This window comes from Anopheles moucheti, chromosome 2 (genome assembly GCF_943734755.1).
Source record: "Anopheles moucheti chromosome 2, idAnoMoucSN_F20_07, whole genome shotgun sequence".
Lineage (NCBI taxonomy): Eukaryota > Metazoa > Arthropoda > Insecta > Diptera > Culicidae > Anopheles > Anopheles moucheti.
The window spans coordinates 3,843,965-3,863,980 of NC_069140.1; the positions used below are offsets into that span (position 1 = coordinate 3,843,965).

The 20,016-nt window shown below is 48.1% G+C and overlaps 5 protein-coding genes across 5 annotated transcripts; 2 read left to right on the forward strand and 3 right to left on the reverse strand.

Moving 5' to 3' along the window:
• Positions 1–672: 672 nt before the first annotated feature.
• Positions 673–2,606, forward strand: LOC128297009 (peroxisomal biogenesis factor 3). The gene is made up of 2 exons (XM_053032558.1): positions 673–804; positions 879–2,606. The coding sequence occupies exon 2, from the start codon at positions 886–888 to the stop codon at positions 2,023–2,025; it is 1,140 nt and encodes a 379-aa protein (XP_052888518.1). The 5' UTR covers positions 673–804; positions 879–885; the 3' UTR covers positions 2,026–2,606.
• Positions 2,607–2,828: 222 nt separating this feature from the next.
• On the forward strand, positions 2,829–6,798 carry LOC128310027 (actin-interacting protein 1). Its single transcript, XM_053046559.1, has 5 exons — positions 2,829–2,937; positions 4,011–4,132; positions 4,211–5,620; positions 5,687–5,837; positions 5,903–6,798. Exons 1-5 carry the CDS (start codon positions 2,922–2,924, stop codon positions 6,013–6,015), a joined length of 1,812 nt encoding a protein of 603 aa, XP_052902519.1. The 5' UTR covers positions 2,829–2,921; the 3' UTR covers positions 6,016–6,798.
• Positions 6,799–6,864: 66 nt separating this feature from the next.
• Positions 6,865–18,537, reverse strand: LOC128310478 (uncharacterized). Its single transcript, XM_053047124.1, has 7 exons — positions 18,326–18,537; positions 16,646–17,737; positions 16,082–16,212; positions 10,090–10,585; positions 9,261–10,016; positions 9,068–9,159; positions 6,865–9,001 (listed from the first exon to the last, which is right to left on the reverse strand). Exons 1-7 carry the CDS (start codon positions 18,447–18,449, stop codon positions 7,997–7,999), a joined length of 3,696 nt encoding a protein of 1,231 aa, XP_052903084.1. The 5' UTR covers positions 18,450–18,537; the 3' UTR covers positions 6,865–7,996.
• LOC128310480 (cilia- and flagella-associated protein 157-like) lies at positions 10,718–12,478 on the reverse strand. Its single transcript, XM_053047126.1, has one exon. It carries the CDS (start codon positions 12,476–12,478, stop codon positions 10,718–10,720), a length of 1,761 nt encoding a protein of 586 aa, XP_052903086.1.
• Positions 13,225–14,985, reverse strand: LOC128310479 (cilia- and flagella-associated protein 157). Its single transcript, XM_053047125.1, has one exon. The coding sequence runs from the start codon at positions 14,983–14,985 to the stop codon at positions 13,225–13,227; it is 1,761 nt and encodes a 586-aa protein (XP_052903085.1).
• Positions 18,538–20,016: the final 1,479 nt, after the last annotated feature.

A 20,016-nucleotide genomic window follows, 5' to 3' on the forward strand; every position in this document is an offset into this window, starting at 1 on the left:
ATGATGTACACTTAAATCTATCCTATTCAACTGGGATCGATCTCACTCGTATGAAAAATGAATGCAGAGGGTATGTATTTCATAAATCATACGGTTTTACATTCTTGTTGCAAACAAAAGTTCTTTAGTTTCATTGCTAAATAGTGCGTCAAAAAAAAAATCGTACATTTTACTAGATTGTTGCACATTTCAAAGGGAACATTGAAGATTGACGAAAGTGGTAAAATAAACACTTTTTTGACCGCGTATAAGATTTTCAACTTGGAAAATAAAACAACGTTTTGGGCATACTCAAGAGCAGCATTTAAATATTTATTGAAAGACACCATTTTCACAACGGAAAACTGATGTTTAAAAATCACGCGATTCAAAAGAACCGCTTCTTTTCGCGGCGTTCATTTGAACCGGTTCAATTTACAGGGCTAGGTAGCTACAACGGGTCGAGATTATGGATTACCGATTTCCTTTCACATAGAATACAACTTTATATCATCATTTTAAACAGTTAATGGATTTTAAGAAGGAAAGTTGAATTATTTTATAATCGGAATTAAAATCATTAATCGCCGTTTCATTACCGTTTCGGATGGTATACGAACCCTGCAGCTCTTCCAACTGACAGCTGCCTTCTGCCATTGGCAAAGAAAACAAACATAGAAGAAAAGAATATTGTATTTTGAAAGCGCAAGAACCTTTTCCGCAACTTCTTTCCCTAAAAAAATCGACTTTTCGATTAGTTGCGTGATCTTTTGCCATTTGACCTTTGGAACGGAAATCGCCCCGACGGCCAAACAGTGAAAACGGGTAAGATTATCACCGCTATTTCATGCCTTATCATCGTATTACGCTGTATGTTTACACGGTGTGTGGTTTTACAGGAGCAGTATGTTGTCGAGGATTAAGGATTTTCTCTACCGACACCGGAGGAAATTCATCACCACCGGCGTGGTAATTGGTGGTAGCGTGTTCCTGCTGAAATGGTTACAGTACAAGCTGCGGGAGCTTCAAGAACGACACGCGAAGGAAATTGGTGAGAAATTAAAACGCATGCAGCATTACGAGTGCACTGATCGTACGTGCAATCAAACGATTCTGGGGATAGCGCCAAGCTTGTCGGACAAAATAGTTCAAAATCTCCAAACGGACGATATACTGGCAAAGCTGCGTTCCAATCCGGACAACAAGCTGGAGCTTTGGGAAGAACTTCGAATCGTTGCCTTCACGCGGCTCATAACGGTCGTCTACGGAGCATCGATGCTGGCCGTAACGTTGAGGGTGCAGATCAACATCCTCGGGGGTTACTTGTACAAAGCTGCCGTAGAGGAGGAGAGTGGCCAGCAGCAATCGAAAACGCTCGAAGTGCAGACGGCGTATCTTTCCCTGATACAGCACTTTATGCGAGATGGTATCGTACGTCTGATCGAAGTTATCCGCCCGAACGTGGCCACCGTGATGCAGCGATACAAATTAAAGCAGCAGCTCACATTAGCCGACACGGAAACGCTGCTCTGGTCGATCGAAATGGCGTTGAACAACGAGAAAGGAAACCCGATCGAAAACATGGCTTCGTACACCTTGCCGAATCCCGGTGTCACGCTGGCCAGCGTTGACGGTGCACTCAACAGTATGTTCCAGGAAACGTTAGACGTATTGGAGAGTATGGAATCCACACAAGTGGGTCTAGCGAACATAAGCATAGGCTTTTCGAAGGTTATGGATAAACTGGCCGAATACTACATGACGTCCGGCACCAGTGGTCCGAACAAAAATTCCAATTCTAACCTGAACGTGGAAAGTATCGCCAACATCAATGGAATAACAATTTCTCTCGCTAAGCTGATACCGATTGTGAATGGGCTCGCAAATAAGGTGACCCTACCGGCAAACGGCGGAATGGTCAGCAACGGGTTGGTACCTTCGCTACCAGGCGAGACGGACCTGATGTCGTCCATGATTGTGCATTTTCTACACTCGGAAAAGCTTCGAACGCTTGGGGCCAACGTTTACGAAACATTCTGTCATTAGGAGTAGGAGCTGCTCTAACATTCTGTATCATTTTAGACGAGTAGGTTTAGTGTTCTAGCTTTTACTGGAAGTACACGCGACGGTGGCAAATCTACGTGCGAGCTCCGGTATGATATGGTTGCTTAGCATTCTTTCGATCCATCATCAGCTTTTGGGTGAGTTTGATAGTCGGTCACACGACAGGATCGGTACAAAAATCTATCCGGGCTATTCCCCTGCAGCAAGGACTGCGTGTCCGGGTTAAAGTAAGTTTGGTAATCAAGAAAAGGGCAGGAATCAACTAAGTAGAACGTGACGCCAAGAACAAGAAGTATGGCAGCAAAAACATTCGCTAGCATATAGATTTTAATTTGGGAACTTAGCCCCGGGCTGGATAGGTAAGGCTTCGATCAATAAATGTGATGGTTACGTTTTTTTTAAGTTGGAAAAGGTGCGGTGTGAGTCGTGTTTGAATAACGTAAAGGTAGCCCGATAACTGGTATTTGTTATCTTATCAAATCGTGTGAAATCGTTTATAAAGGCGGGATGGTAACAGTTTAAAGTGGTAGTCACAAAAGAATAACTACTCCGAATAAGGGAAATCGAACGAAATAAAGTGAACTTTTAACGTTTTACCATTATTAACAGCCAACGTCCAGGGAAATACGATTTATATTGATAAAATCGCACTGAAAAGAAAGTAGACATAAAGCACACTTGTTCTAAGCGTGTGTAAACTGCTCTTTAGCACCTCGACACCCGAAGTTTGACAGCCGGAGAGCTTCTTCCTGTTGTTGCTCTTTCTTGCGCTTTGACGTATTGTGCGTGTGTGCTATTTGTGCCAACAACAACTAATTTCTCCGTGTGCAACAAATTCGCGATCTCTAGCTGGAACGTATTCCCATTTTTTAAACAGCATGGCCTATTCAAATAGTGAGTACTAACCATATCAATAATATTAAATGTTGTGCAGTGAGTGTGCGATTGTGCGTTAATTTGGAACCATCGAACTAAACTCCCCACCCAGGGCAGGTTTTTTTGGAACGGCGGCGTACCGACCGATGTGCCGGGAAAAAATGTTACCAAATAAGGAAATTGTGTTGTTCTGCGGACACAGTCGCAAACCTGCCGGATACAGGGCGGACGGACGTGTTCCGTTTCGCCTTTTACGGGAATGTGTCCACCATCCACCCTATCTTCTAGATATTGTACTATCGATCATACTAAATAGGGGAAAAAGGTCATTTAACCGAATTGCAAAATGGCAACTTCCATTCGCGTCCCCCCAACTCCCAGTAATTTACACGACCCATCAAAGCTTTTCCCTTACGCTAGCTTATCGGCTTGCGGAAGCGATGACTAATCGCAGCAATGATGTATCGTAATCGCTCGTCACACAGGGAGACGGCAATGAACTCGACATTTTTATGCACAAGCAACCGTTTTTTTGCTTGCCCGATTTATTTAGGGAAAAAGTGCTTGCTAATGGTAGTTTTCCACCCATTTCCCGATATGCCGGTGTTTTCGATGCAAAAAAGGGACACCGTGAAACGTGTGTGTTAAGGTTTAAAAATAAAACTCCCACTCGTACGCCAGTGGTTGCAACAGAATGCAGTAACACCCGGAATAAAATCGGGATGCAACTGAAATGCGCTTAAAACACTGTTTACAATGATTTTATGATTGATTGTAAAAACAATATATTCTACGGGTGTCTAGGGTGGTGCGTTTTAGGGGTATGTTTTGGTCTACATTTCGTACACAGAGTCTTTTATTGCACCGTTAAGAAACTCTTACAATGGTGTCTATGGAAACGGAGATAGGATATTGAGACGCGTTTCTATCTATCGCACTAGACCACTCCCTTGGGTCATTCATGGTGTGCATCGAAGCATAGCGCGCACCGAAGCAATCTTGTTAACACGATTGAAACAATCCACGGCATTAAGTCCACACATGATTCACTCGCGCCCATTTCTCGTTTCTCTTTTTTCCACGCGTTGTAGAGTTTATTTATGCGACATTGCCCCGAACACAGCGTGGCCAACCGATCGTGCTGGGAGGAGATCCGAAGGGCAAGAACTTCCTCTACACCAATGGACATTCTGTGATTATTCGCAACATCGATGTAAGTATCGTCATGGTAACGAGAGTAACGGAAATCCAATGAAGTGACAGTTATATTCGATTGTTTATATTTTTTTAGAATCCGGAAATTGCCGACATCTACACGGAACACTCGTGCGCGGTAAATGTGGCCAAGTATTCGCCGAGCGGGTTTTACATTGCGTCCGGCGATCAGTCGGGTAAAATTCGCATCTGGGATACGGTGAACAAGGAGCACATACTGAAGAATGAGTTCCAACCGATCGGTGGTCCTATTAAGGACATTTCCTGGTCACCGGACAGCCAGCGGATCGTGATTGTGGGCGAAGGGCGGGAACGTTTCGGGCACGTGTTTATGGCGGAAACGGGTACCTCAGTGGGTGAGATTTCCGGCCAGTCGAAACCGATTAATTCGTGCGACTTTCGACCGGCTCGTCCATTCCGAATCATTACCGGGAGCGAAGATAACACGATCGGGGTGTTTGAGGGACCACCGTTCAAGTTCAAGATGACGAAGCAAGATCACACCCGATTTGTGCAGGCGGTCAAGTACTCTCCAAGCGGGCATCTGTTTGCTTCCGCCGGGTTCGATGGCAAGGTGTTCATCTACGACGGTACAACCTCGGAACTGGTTGGTGAGGTTGGCTCCCCGGCCCACAGTGGCGGTGTGTATGGAGTGGCCTGGAAACCGGACGGTACGCAGCTGCTTACCTGTTCCGGTGACAAGTCCTGCAAGCTGTGGGACGTCGAAACGCGCACCCTCGTTAGTGAGTTTCCCATGGGCAACACGGTAGACGATCAGCAGGTGTCCTGTTTGTGGCAAGGAAACCACGTCCTGTCGGTGTCACTGTCCGGTTTTATCAACTACCTCGATGTGAACAATCCCACCAAACCGTTGCGTGTCGTTAAAGGTCACAACAAACCGATCACGGTGCTGACGCTAAGTGACGATCGTAGCACGATCTATACGGGCAGCCATGACGGTGCGGTCACGAACTGGAATTCGGGCAGTGGTACGAATGACCGTGTGGCGGGTGTTGGCCACGGTAATCAGATCAACGATATAAGGGCGGCCGGTGACTTTGTGTACACCGCCGGAATTGATGATTCGATCAAGCAGATCAGCGTCGAGGGTAATACGTACACGGGTGTGGATGCTAAGCTCGCCTGTCAACCGCGTGGTATGGACATTCTGAAGGAGGGCAATACGGTTGTGGTTGGGTGCGTGAAGGACATTACTGTGCTGCAGGACAACCGGAAGGTGTCATCGTTGCCGATAAGCTACGAGTCGAGTAGCGTTAGCATTAACCCGGAGACGATGGATGTGGCTGTAGGTGGTGATGATAGTAAGGTGCACGTGTACGCACTGAGCGGCGGTCAGTTGACGCATAAACTGGACTTGGAACATCTGGGACCGGTGACGGATGTGCGCTATTCGCCCGACAACAAGCTGTTGGTGGCCTGCGATGCTAACAGAAAGGTGATTCTTTACAGTGTGGCTGAGTATAAGGTAGGGGAGAGAAAATCGATGTAATAATCAATGATGGTTTTAATAACGCTTTGTGATTGTTTGCAGCCTGCTCACAACAAGGAATGGGGCTTCCATAATGCACGTGTCAACTGTGTAGCATTCTCGCCAAATTCGGAACTTGTCGCCAGTGGTTCCCTCGATACGACCATCATCATTTGGTTCGTAAACAGCCCGGCTAAGCACACGATCATCAAGAGTAAGTATTACAATTCAATTATTCGCATTCGCCTAAGTTTAATACGATCACAACTTGCAATTTAGATGCCCATCCACAGTCGCAAATTACGGGTCTGGTGTGGCTGGATAACGAAACACTAATCTCGACCGGTCAGGACTGTAACACAAAGGTTTGGAACATTGAGAATGTTGCATAAGCCAAAAGGGGTCACTGTTTCACTTTCCTAAGGATGATCAAAGATTCAAGAGTAAGGAAGGAGGAAGCGAGAACCTGTCCCCCATTTTGTCATAGTGTTGTGCATACACTTCGTATTTATTTTCATCTTTTTTATGCGGTTTTCTGCTCTGGAAGCGTGAGTCCACGCATTGACTAACCTTGCCGTAGTGGTAAACCAAGAACAGTGTTTTTGAGTGTGTGTACTTCTGTTTGTGTTTCTATTCCTTATCCGTTGTAGTTGTTGAATTATTAATTGTGTTAGTAACGCAACGTATTGCTGCCCTAGTTTCGGCTTAGTATTTTCGAAAAGTTAATGCAACATGATGCAAGTGGGATGCTAAGTCTGGTCGTTGTTTTTACTGCTACTGTATTGTTTCATTTTCCTTCTTTTAAGACCGTTTTGGTCAATGATTTTTCACCTTCTCGCAACACAGTTTGTTCCCTTTTTTGCCGCTAATAGCTACAAATTCGAGTAAGAAACTAACAAACACCGGAACCAGAGAAAGGAAAAAGTGCATGCGAAAGGCAGTGGCTAAAAAAAAAAGGAAAAACAGCAGAGAACAAAGGAATTGCATTTAATTTATTATCTTTTTAACACAAAACATCAAACAACGTAATTGCTTTTCGTGCTGCATATAAGGAGAACTTCATTTGATAAAGTTAGAAGTGATTTGCTATAACCACAAAACCATGAAAACACAAACCCTTTGTCTACATATACACGTAATTTTTAAGGTTAATAAAACGGAGTTTTTTTTTGTCAGTATAAGTGATAAAGTTGCACATTACGGAGCATCAGTAGAAGCAAAGGAAAGAAAATAGATTTGTTTTGTATGCCTCTTCCTCTTTATTACTCTTGTATCGTTACAAAAAAATGCCAAACGAGAAATTTTCCCTTACATTGATAACGAATAACGCAACGTGATTTCTTTTTGCTAGTGTTTTGGTTTTCCTTTTTGCACATAGACCATATAGTTTAGGTTTTTGATTGATTCCCAAAGTTTTGTTGATTTTCCTTGTTTGCTTGTTTCATTTATTCTTTGCCAAACGAAACATGCGCCCTTTTCCCCTCCGCGCAAAACTGGCAAATACTAAGCTAATAATAATGCACTATCATGATACCAAAAAGCAACGGAAAAGAGGCAATATAGATACACCTACATCCATACATATACGTATATTTTTATCCTAGAGCGTATATATAGAGTCGAATTAAGCGCATCGAAAGTAAGCTTTTAGGTTTGCGGAAAAGTTCGAAATCTTTTCAAATTTTGTGATTAAATAAGTTCTCTCTATCGCTCGTTTCACGTTTCGTTTCGAACCAGTATATAGAACGTTCGATTGCATTGCTAAAATGCACTAAAGCTAATCTCTATGGTACTGGGGAAAGGGCCCTCGTCAACGTGTAAAGCCATCAAACAGCCACTACAAGATGGTTCGATTAGTCGAAACAGATCCGTATATCGTTACTAAACCCTACTTATATACACCTTGATCAGTCTCTCAGTACACAGTGTCACTACACGATTTTGGGGGATCGATTTACGGGGAATACTAACAGCAATTGAAGGTAAAAGGGTTGGATGCGTCCAAAGCTTGAGGGATTGGGGGAATTGAGGTCGGATTCAAACTGCTGCCACAAAACTACAGGATGTCTCGGTTTTATCACTATACAGATATACATATGAGTTGTGTCCATGTTGGATAGCAAACCTGCTTGACTAGAATGGATGAAATGTGTTGGGCAGGTTTAAGTTTTCTTCTATAGCTTTGTGATCTTGTGTGATCTTTTACTATCGTCAATTCCGATCGATATGACTGTGGGATACAGGTTGTACTTTTGTAATTCCGGTGTGTTTATATGTGTGTAATTGAATGGGATTTTGGTCGTCCTGTACATGAGGAGCTAACGTGAACGCGTCTCAATCCGTACGCATGTTCAACATTGGTGCTGATTACTGCTACTGAATCATCTTATCGCCCTCTCGGTGCAGTGCGTCGGCCACTGCATGTTTATACTTGTTCGATTCGTTCCCTAATCTGTTTGGCTCCTGTTTCACACTACCTGCCGCTGACAGCAGAATCGTTCCTCCCTTTGGACGATCTACACAAAAGCCTCCCGTCGGAACTTCGCCTTCATTGTCTTCCTCCTCCTCCTCCTCCTCCTCCTCCTCTTCATCGGCCTCATCATCCGCAAACGCGATATCGGCCATTTCGTAGAAATCACTGATCTGTTTGTTGTCTACCGGTGACTTCGTGAAGGACGTTTCCTTCTCCCTTTCCTCCGTTGATTCGTCCGAGGAGCTTTTGCGTACGGACGTGCCGGATCCGGTATCACCGGGATCACCACTGCGCCCGCTATTGCCACTATTGCCACCATTCCGGCGCACCAGTATCAACTCGTGCAATTTTCTTCTTCGCCGTTCCAACGGCACCTTCCCGTCCGTCGATGCACCGTCACTTTCGGAACAGATGTCACTCTTGGAGATGCTGTTCGATACGATCACGTAATCGTTTCGCTTCTGCTCTGCCAGCTGCCGGATGAGTTCTTCGCTCGGCGTAATACTATCACAGCGCGAATCGACGACACCCATCCGATCGTCGCGAGCTGTACGATTCGCAAGTTCAGTCAGCTCGTCATCGTCGTCGGAAACGTGGGCTGCCGGGGGATGTTTCGCGTCCTCGTCCGAACCATCGTCTAGCGGTGGTATCCACACGAGAAATGCTGGATCCATCCCGAGATATGAACCAGGAGCTGCACCCGCATTAATCACATTGTAGTCATAGTAGTCCAGCTCCATGTCCTGTTCGGAGGGTGCCCCGAGAGAGTAGTCCGAACCTGCCAACAGTTTCTGAAGGTTGCGTTTCTCCTTGCTTTCCTTGGCGTTCCGCGTCCGTATGGAGGTGCCGGTGTTGCGCCTTGCCAAGGGACTTCGGATGCCTAATTCTGGCGGTGAGCAACATTCCTAAAAGTGTGGCATAAAGTTATTCCGATATGATAACAGGACAGCAATGTGATAGCGCAGACTTACAACATCCGAGGGACTGACATTGGTTAGGGTCGCTGTACTGGTACTCGATGTAGTCATCAGACAAGTAGCACTCTTAACCAGTTGATCACCTGCTGGGAAAGGAAAGAGAGATTCAATTTAACAATTCAATCTGGTGTAACCGACCCAATAGAGTAAAACTTTATCTTAGACAGTTGCGCATTCAGTCGCTTACTTCTCAGCATCTCCACGCCAGACTTGTTGGATCTCACACCTACGAGCGGGGTTTTCTCACGGTTTAGAGATGAGTAGGCAGAACTGACCGTTGTAGATCGTTCATCGTCCGATTCTTGCACCTCCTTGCTTGGTGGAGATAGACGTTCCTTGGGAGTCACGGAAGAGCGCTCGTTCGGAATGTTGAGATCATTCAGACTTTGAAGCGGAGTTTCTTCATCACCCTCCCCGTGGTGTTCCCGATCTTCGACATCTGTTGCACTTCGATCCTGCAGCTCCATGATGATTTCCGAACTTCCATCCGACCGAACGGCTGCATCCGAGCGACTATTCGTGGACTCAAGTGCGTACTCCACGCTCTCCCGGAAGCGCTCGTGCCGAATGGAGGTCGTCACCCGTGGACGCAACTTTACGTAGGACACAATTTCCGATATGAGGGTCGTTGTGGAGACCGCTCGCGAGCGGGGTTGAATCGGAGCGCCCTGTTCGATCGATTGGCTCGAACCGAACAGTGTATGAGCTGGCGAATCGGCTGCCTCCATCCGGCTTGTGGCCAGCTCGTACTTCCGATACCGGAAGATGTACTGCACCACGAGGAGGAAGCTCACGAAAACGATGAAACAAATAAACACTATGGCACAAACGTGTGCTATCGTAAAGCTTGCATAACTCTGCAATCCAGCCACAATCGGCATTATCACCTTACTCGCCATCGAAGTACTATTTTCCGTGGGTTGAAGTGCTGTGTGTGCTAATTCTGTTACAAAGAAGAAAAAAAGTCGGTTAACAAAATCGAACCCGATCGAAAGATAAGTTCTCTTGAGGCTTACTGATTTGTTCCGCCTGACCCAAAAATCCCGCATTACATGCCTCATCGTACTGGTCAGTTTTGCGCGAGAAAAACTCCACCAACAGCATGTTGCCAGTCGCTTCCGCCATTGCACTGGAGGTTTCAACTGCCCTGTCAGCGCCAAACTGCAGCAAAAGCTCGTCGGCGACCGAATCACCATCCCGTATCTTGAGCCACTGGCCATCGCAGGGAAATTTTTGGAAATCGATCGACATGCGCACGCGGCAACCGTCATCTCCCTTTATCAGCCACAGACTTCGGTCCGGGCAGCTGTGTGAGGACGACCCAAGCAACCGTTTCGGTTTCACCATCCCCAGATGAATCACGCAGCCACATCGACATCCTGGTCCGATCTCCGTATTAACGTCTTCGATCTCCAGTGGCAGGTTGATGCCACCGATTGCGGGGCTGAACATACACTCCCAAGAATCTCCGGACGTGTCCAACCCGCAACGTTCCGTCTGCACCGATGGACCCTGGAAGAAAGAGGCGCAAAACTTATTCGCATAAGACGACAAGTACATCAGGAGCGTCATCTTGAAGGAGAATTAAACCCAACGATTTCTGTGCCATTGCCAAAACGTTTCCCAAATATCTTCTCTTTATTCTCAATCCGAATCACTCTTGGAACCAGCGAACTCGATCGTTTCGTCTTCAATCGACTCCGGAGCGTCAACAATAATGCCGTCCTTATCCGGATCGCCACCGTCCATCGCCGAACCTTGAAGTTGCTGGCTTGCCTCGTCATCTCCAAAATCCCCATCGTCCTCTTCATGTTGTTCCTGATCTTTCTTCTTTTCCTCGTCATTTTCTTCGCCCTCAGGTTCCTCCTCGCTTGCCCCTTCGCCTTCTTCATCTTCCTCGAGAGATTCGTTCGATCCCACAAACACTAGTCTCGAGCCACTGACAACATCAATAATGGCCGCTTCGTCCTCACTTGCTCCGAGGAGCGTAGATTTGCTAGCGCCATCCATCTTGTCTCCCTCCCCCACGGAGGAGGCTGTTGCGCTGGAGCTGATAATGGCCGACTCACTCACTTCCTCACATCCCTGCGTTTTCTTCAGGATAGTGTCCATGGACTCCCGCGGAATAACGCCCAGATCGCCCTGATCGTACACGTCCGTTAGCGAGGCGACAATGGTTTCGACCGATTGGTCCGCCTTGGATTGCATCTCCAGCTCGTTCAGCGTGTTGAGCAGGTCGGCGATTAGACGCTTTCGCTTGATCTCCTGGTAGGGCAGATCGGAATCCTCCTCTTCACCCTTGAATGCGGACCGTACGGTGTAGCGCACTGTCTTCAGAATGTCCGAGATGCGTTCAAACTCCCGCCGATGGTGGTCGGACTCGGAACGCAACCCTTGCCGATCGGTGTTGATGTAATGGACGTATTGCTCCAGCACGCGCACCTTCTGCCGCAGCTGGTTGTAGTCCTTCCGGGTGGTTTTGTTTTCATTCTCCAGCTCATCAGCCCGCAGTCGGAAAGCGTTCAACTCTCCGTTCTTTTGCAGCACGGTCTCGAACTGATCCGTCAGCTGCTTGATCGATTCCAGCCGCTCCTGGCAAGTCTGCATCAGTCGCTGCTTCTCCACAAAGTCTATCTCGGCCTGGTTCCGCAGCTCCGTGTTTTGCTTGCGCAGTTCGGTGAATTGCTTCTGCATTCGCTCCTGCGTGTAGATCATGCGGTCCATCTCGTTGTTCAGGGCAATGTTTTCCCGCACCAGTCGTTGCGTGTGTGCGGCTACCCGAATTTCGGACGACTTGGTAAACTCGGTGGACAGCTGCAGCAGCTTGTTCTCGACATCCTTTCGCAACCGGTCCTTATCCAGTATGACCTTGCGCTCCATCTCGTACAGTGTCGACTTGTGGCGCTTGTTCTGCTCCTTCAACTCACTGTCCTGGGCATCGAACTTGGCCATAAGCTCGTCCCGCTGCAGTCGGAACTCCTCCATGGAGTTGAGCTTGCCGGTCAGCAGCTTTATCTCGGACGTGAGCTGTTCGTGCATGGCCTTATATTTCCCATCGAGGGTATTAATCTGCTTGCGGCACTCTTCATTCTCCTGATCACGCACCTTCGACAGCTCGCTTAGTTTATCCTCGAGTTCCACGATGGTGCCCACCTTTTCCTGCAGCGTCCGGTCGAGATACGCCGTCACATCGGCACGGTCCTCCTCGATTTGCTTCAGTCGACTTTCAAGCTCTTCATTGCGCTCTTCAATCTTCACATTGTGGGTCCGCAGACGGGCCAGCTTTTGGTTGAGGTCGTTGATGGTAATTTCGTAGAACTGACGATCTACAGCACTTAACCCATCGACGGGTTGTATCTCCGGGACAGCCTTTTTAGGCTTTTTCGGCTTCTTTTCCTTCGGCATTGTAGCAGTAACTGCAAATTTGGACAGAATCTAACTGCGAATGGAATGAAACTGTTTGCCCAGGAAGCGCGGATACAACCATTGGAAAACATTTATAAGGATCTCCATGGCAACGCGAGTCGATGGTGTATCGATTAAATTGCACTGTATCCAAGTGGTATTCCCATCGGGCAAATAACTTCATCCCATCCATGGTGATACCATTTTCATCGGGATCGCAGTGTCTGGTGCTTGTTTACGTTCAAAAAACTGTTAACACGCAAAAAAAAACCGGAACCGTACCGACAGGACTCGATTGCCACATATTGTGCACGCCGTTGAGTGTCCAGACACCTGAAGTTTATGGAGCTACATTCCCTTCGGCGCGTTTTTGCTTTCGTCTAGAACAACCGACACCACACGCAAGTCTGGTGTGAGGACGACCCAAGCAACCGTTTCGGTTTCACCATCCCCAGATGAATCACGCAGCCACATCGACATCCTGGTCCGATCTCCGTATTAACGTCTTCGATCTCCAGTGGCAGGTTGATGCCACCGATTGCGGGGCTGAACATACACTCCCAAGAATCTCCGGACGTGTCCAACCCGCAACGTTCCGTCTGCACCGATGGACCCTGGAAGAAAGAGGCGCAAAACTTATTCGCATAAGACGACAAGTACATCAGGAGCGTCATCTTGAAGGAGAATTAAACCCAACGATTTCTGTGCCATTGCCAAAACGTTTCCCAAATATCTTCTCTTTATTCTCAATCCGAATCACTCTTGGAACCAGCGAACTCGATCGTTTCGTCTTCAATCGACTCCGGAGCGTCAACAATAATGCCGTCCTTATCCGGATCGCCACCGTCCATCGCCGAACCTTGAAGTTGCTGGCTTGCCTCGTCATCTCCAAAATCCCCATCGTCCTCTTCATGTTGTTCCTGATCTTTCTTCTTTTCCTCGTCATTTTCTTCGCCCTCAGGTTCCTCCTCGCTTGCCCCTTCGCCTTCTTCCTCTTCCTCGAGAGATTCGTTCGATCCCACAAACACTAGTCTCGAGCCACTGACAACATCAATAATGGCCGCTTCGTCCTCACTTGCTCCGAGGAGCGTAGATTTGCTAGCGCCATCCATCTTGTCTCCCTCCCCCACGGAGGAGGCTGTTGCGCTGGAGCTGATAATGGCCGACTCACTCACTTCCTCACATCCCTGCGTTTTCTTCAGGATAGTGTCCATGGACTCCCGCGGAATAACGCCCAGATCGCCCTGATCGTACACGTCCGTTAGCGAGGCGACAATGGTTTCGACCGATTGGTCCGCCTTGGATTGCATCTCCAGCTCGTTCAGCGTGTTGAGCAGGTCGGCGATTAGACGCTTTCGCTTGATCTCCTGGTAGGGCAGATCGGAATCCTCCTCTTCACCCTTGAATGCGGACCGTACGGTGTAGCGCACTGTCTTCAGAATGTCCGAGATGCGTTCAAACTCCCGCCGATGGTGGTCGGACTCGGAACGCAACCCTTGCCGATCGGTGTTGATGTAATGGACGTATTGCTCCAGCACGCGCACCTTCTGCCGCAGCTGGTTGTAGTCCTTCCGGGTGGTTTTGTTTTCATTCTCCAGCTCATCAGCCCGCAGTCGGAAAGCGTTCAACTCTCCGTTCTTTTGCAGCACGGTCTCGAACTGATCCGTCAGCTGCTTGATCGATTCCAGCCGCTCCTGGCAAGTCTGCATCAGTCGCTGCTTCTCCACAAAGTCTATCTCGGCCTGGTTCCGCAGCTCCGTGTTTTGCTTGCGCAGTTCGGTGAATTGCTTCTGCATTCGCTCCTGCGTGTAGATCATGCGGTCCATCTCGTTGTTCAGGGCAATGTTTTCCCGCACCAGTCGTTGCGTGTGTGCGGCTACCCGAATTTCGGACGACTTGGTAAACTCGGTGGACAGCTGCAGCAGCTTGTTCTCGACATCCTTTCGCAACCGGTCCTTATCCAGTATGACCTTGCGCTCCATCTCGTACAGTGTCGACTTGTGGCGCTTGTTCTGCTCCTTCAACTCACTGTCCTGGGCATCGAACTTGGCCATAAGCTCGTCCCGCTGCAGTCGGAACTCCTCCATGGAGTTGAGCTTGCCGGTCAGCAGCTTTATCTCGGACGTGAGCTGTTCGTGCATGGCCTTATATTTCCCATCGAGGGTATTAATCTGCTTGCGGCACTCTTCATTCTCCTGATCACGCACCTTCGACAGCTCGCTTAGTTTATCCTCGAGTTCCACGATGGTGCCCACCTTTTCCTGCAGCGTCCGGTCGAGATACGCCGTCACATCGGCACGGTCCTCCTCGATTTGCTTCAGTCGACTTTCAAGCTCTTCATTGCGCTCTTCAATCTTCACATTGTGGGTCCGCAGACGGGCCAGCTTTTGGTTGAGGTCGTTGATGGTAATTTCGTAGAACTGACGATCTACAGCACTTAACCCATCGACGGGTTGTATCTCCGGGACAGCCTTTTTAGGCTTTTTCGGCTTCTTTTCCTTCGGCATTGTAGCAGTAACTGCAAATTTGGACAGAATCTAACTGCGAATGGAATGAAACTGTTTGCCCAGGAAGCGCGGATACAACCATTGGAAAACATTTATAAGGATCTCCATGGCAACGCGAGTCGATGGTGTATCGATTAAATTGCACTGTATCCAAGTGGTATTCCCATCGGGCAAATAACTTCATCCCATCCATGGTGATACCATTTTCATCGGGATCGCAGTGTCTGGTGCTTGTTTACGTTCAAAAAACTGTTAACACGCAAAAAAAAACCGGAACCGTACCGACAGGACTCGATTGCCACATATTGTGCACGCCGTTGAGTGTCCAGACACCTGAAGTTTATGGAGCTACATTCCCTTCGGCGCGTTTTTGCTTTCGTCTAGAACAACCGACACCACACGCAAGTCTGGTACGGTTCGTGTGAGGGTAAGAGCATTCAGCACGTTGATTACATTTCGACGAACGGATTACAAGCCATGCACACGGTGTGAGTACTTAGCCGATGTTAGAAAGCTTCAAACCAAATTGAAGCTATTTTTATTCCGTCCAAAATGAAAACAAAAACCACCCAAGTAAAGTTCTGGCCATATTTGCTAGCTGCACCCCGTGTTGTTGGTTCCCACTCGTCAAAGAATTCTCGGGCTCGCTAAAGTAATTCCAACTTTACTGGAATCCATTTTATGACCGCTCCCCGTTTACACTTACACACGCAGGAGGAGGTATCGAACCGTGGCGGTATCCATTAGCGGGAGCCCGGAATCCAAGCTAGACGTACGTTGCCGGGAGGAAATTAAATGCTTGCAGTGTTCGTTGGAAGTACGCCACCGTACCTTGAATTATCGTTACACGTGTTGCAGTGGCGGTACCGAAGGTGTGTGTGTGTGTGGGTGGGTTTGGTAAGGCAAGAATTATAATGCCCGCCGCCAACGGTCGCCAGCGTCTAAAACATGTTGCATGCTACCAGGGGCGCAGACCCACAACTTAAGTGAGAAAATCAATACCTGCAGCTGGTGTACCTTGCTCCAACTGCCGGGAACTTTCGAAGGGATAAAGTTTTTAACGGTGCGAAACAAACCGATCGTCTGGTCAACTTACCTCGCAAAACTTTGCACCGTACCGTGGTGGGGGCGAGTCACAAAATCGATAGCGATTTCTTATGCCACCGCGGCATGTTGTCGAGCAGTGCGTCCAGTTGCTCCAGGGTCCCCATCCACCGGAATCGGAAGCTATTAAATAACCCCAAAGGGAAAAGGGAAAACCAAACAGCATTGAAACAATGGAGAAGGAAGAGATGTTAATAACCAAAAAATGCGGTAGAGAATACAAAAAAAAACACACAACAAGAGGAACAAGTGTAACCGCCGGCCGGGTTGGGTAACGATTCAATCAAAATTAGATTAATTCACCCATCACTCATTTTCGACAGCGTCACCCAAATGGTGGCCAGTGAGCAAAGTGTTCGATTAAAATTTAATTTTGGATCAACGAAAACGGACCTGATGTGGAACATAATCCACCTTGCTCAAAGCCCGCGCCATCATCATCATCATAATATTAACGTCATTTTTCCTTCCGGCGGTGTATGTACATTAAGGGAGGGAGTTACCCCGGTAATCCCGGCATGGGTAATAATTTCCCACTGGGGGTTTTATAACTTACCCGACACCGGAAGCGTTGGTACGCAGTCCATCCGTATGTCCGCGACCGCGCCCGATATTGCCTGGCTGACGTACACGAAGCAGTACTCGACGAACTTCTCGTAGAACAGATCACACTCAAAGTACAGCGAGTGTTGCCCCTTGGTGACACGCTGCTCCGCTATATAATGCAGCGAAGTTGGTGGGGCCAGCGAGAGGACATCCGCCCGCAGCTTAGCGTACACCCGTACCCGGTCAGCTTGGTTCAGGATGCAGGCCGGATATTGGAACAATACCCGTATACCCGAACCGTGTGGATCACAGGGGAAAATGCTTCTCGTGTGCACGGTGAAAACGTACTGCTTGCTCCAGTCGGCTTGCAGTAGGGCACGGACTTGCAACAGTGGCGCCATTGTTGCGTCCTCCTGCTCGCCGGTTCGCGATTTCAGATGCAACCCGTAGAACCCTGCAAGCCCGAAGAGATCGCACCGAAAATCGATCACTCTGTTGCGGGGTAGTCCGCGGACCTGTTCCGTATAGAGGACTTGGGCTCTGGAGAAGGGTTGAGAGTTGTTGCCGTGACTGCAGGAGTCTACCGACTTGCCGCAGTAGAACAGTTCCAGCCACAGCTCGGGCAGATCAAGCTCATCCACGCCGTGGGCGGGAAGTTGACAGCGAACGTCCGGGAATTCCAGCATGCCTTGGATCTTCTGTTCCGGGTAGGTGTCCGTGCGGTTCGGTGCGATGGCCAATCGTACCGAGGGCCAACTAACGTCCAGCGGTTGTCGCAATCGCTCGTCCATCACCTGGCCCAACCGGGTATGGCTTGCGTTCTCCTCCAGCACAGCCAGCTCGTAATGGCCACCGTGCAGGAAGTGATAGCATGGTACCTTGATCTGTGTCACGTTGTGGTTCACGTCCACACGGATGTCCAGCGTGGTCGCTACGATTCCGCCCGATCCCGGCAGGTGGCGCGATATTTCCAACCTCAGCCGGTCCACCGTGACCAGCTCCAGCGGATCGGCATGCAGCTGCACGTCCAGATCGTCCCCGAGCGCGGTGTAGGAGCTGGGCAGTACCAGCTTGCCTTTGCGCAGTCCACCAACAAAAAGAGCTGCAGAACAAACAAAAGAAGGTTAAAAAAGGTGGCGTTTTGTTTGGTGAAACCCCACAGTGAGAACACAAAAAGCGAAGCGGTAAAGACCATCAGTCGGCCATAAATAAAGGCAGGAGGGGGTTGTTTAAATAGGGACAAGGCTCTCCAATTTGTGAGTGCGTGCTTCGGTTTTTTTTCCTCCCCAAGAGTGGTCTTGAGGGACAGGCAATACATTCCCATCTGACACCATCCATCCATGGACATGGACGGGATATAATTCTACGTGGCGCTGGCTGGATGGGTCGGTGTGTGATAAATCAAAACTATATGGCCCCGTTTTTCTGTCCACGTTCGTGGCTTGCAAGGGGGGTTCTGGATTGCGTTTTTTTTGCACTCTCGCTCTCTCTCTCTGTGTGTATCCATCCGCGTGGAACGCCACCACCCGGACGACCGCTCCAACGCTCGTTCTGTCCCTTTGCAAAGTTTTAAATTACGAGTAGAACAATACGGCACCCGGGCACCGGAGTGAGTACCAGTGGGAAAGAGTGGGTTATCTCTTTTACCGTTCCATCCCATTCACAACCCCTGGCCCCGTTTCCCACCTACCGTTGTGCAGCAGCAGTACGAGCAGAATATTTATGTAGAGGAATTTTCCGGATGTGCTCCCATGCGCCCACCGGTTTCTGCCGGTGCTCCAGCAACCGGTCGGATGGCCAACTGTAATCTGCATACTCGCTGTCGCCGCTGCCACGCTGCCCCACTACTACTACTCCTTCCGCAAGGGCTAGCAATGGCCGGGGCTGTAGGCATCAGGACCGGACGGCAGGCGCTCTCGGTGCAGGAAGAACGGTCCCGGAATGTTCATTCTACATTCTCGCCGCCGCTACGTACCGCCATCCGGGCCACGTCGTATATGCTTTGGTTGGTGCCTCTTTAGAGCCCGATTGCTGCTGGTACGTTTCCGGCAGCTGCTTCCTGTTTACTCGCTGTTGCTGCTCCCGGTGGGACCGTCTCCGGCAAATGAATGGCGACGACGGCACCAATGGCACGCACGCCGATGATAAGGCACAGATTTCAACGACAAATCCTGCAACGGGAATGACATTTGCGCCAAAAAAAAGGACAAGAGAAAGACACACACAAAAAAAAACGGGAGTTAAATTGAAATCCAAAGTGCGGTGTGGGAATGTGACGAGGAATTAGCAATAACACTTAAAATGGCAGGAAGTGGAACATAATTGCTCCGGGGGTGATGTGATTTTAATGGTAAACAACAATCGAGATACAGAGCGGGACAATAGGGTGGGTGTTTGTGTTGTTATCTCTTTGGATTGAGCTTTTTTGTATTATTTGGCAATATATTATTCCTTTAAACATATTGGGTCTAAAACCTCATTTCGAGAAGCATTACTTCTACCCCTTTTTCTGAAGAAATATTTGCCTACTAAGGTTCGTCGTTTGGGCCAGGAAATTCACTATCCTTAATTTAGCATTTAAGAGTGAGAGAATTCAAAGAACATTACAGCGAAATATTCACTCACGACCAGTCGTGGTGAGATGCTCGCGGGACAGATGCATCATATATTACGAGCTGTTACCGAATGGGCAACCCATCATCAGATGGCAAAGGTATTAAGCTCAGCTAATGCGCTTGGAAGGACTAGACACGAGTCAGTAATTTTCCATTACGACAACGCTTGGCCACATGAAAAATAGTGGATCTTGCTTTGGAGAATAGTCCTAACGTGGCATCATTCGGTGGATTACTTGTTGAGGTCCATGTAGAAGAACACCAATAACAGCGTTTTTTTTAATCAAAGCCATCTTGATTTATTCTTCGGCTGAAAAGAGGAGAATTTTTATTATTCTGAAACACATAATTTTCCAAAAAGTTGAGGAATAGTCGTAGAAACATAATGTTGGGAAAAATGTGCATCACTTACTTAAACACCTAATGAGTTATGTAAATAGTAACTTTACATAAAGCAACCTCAGCAAGCTTCTTAAATTATTTTTAATATTCCATAATTACGTTACAAAATGGGCGTCCCGGAAGCAGGAGTACATGCTCTCCAATGCTTATTTATCGCTCGAGATACGTGTGCTGTCTTCAGAAGGAAATGCCACCCTTGTGGTGAAAGGAAGTCGAGGAAAATTAATTTAGAATCAAAGATGTAACATTCGACAACAGTGCCACACGCACTACAACTGCACTGCCAAGACCAAGAGCAAAAGTTTCCCTGTTTCCCCGGAGTTATTCTTGTAATTTTCCTTCCAATTTTCCTCAGGCCGACCGT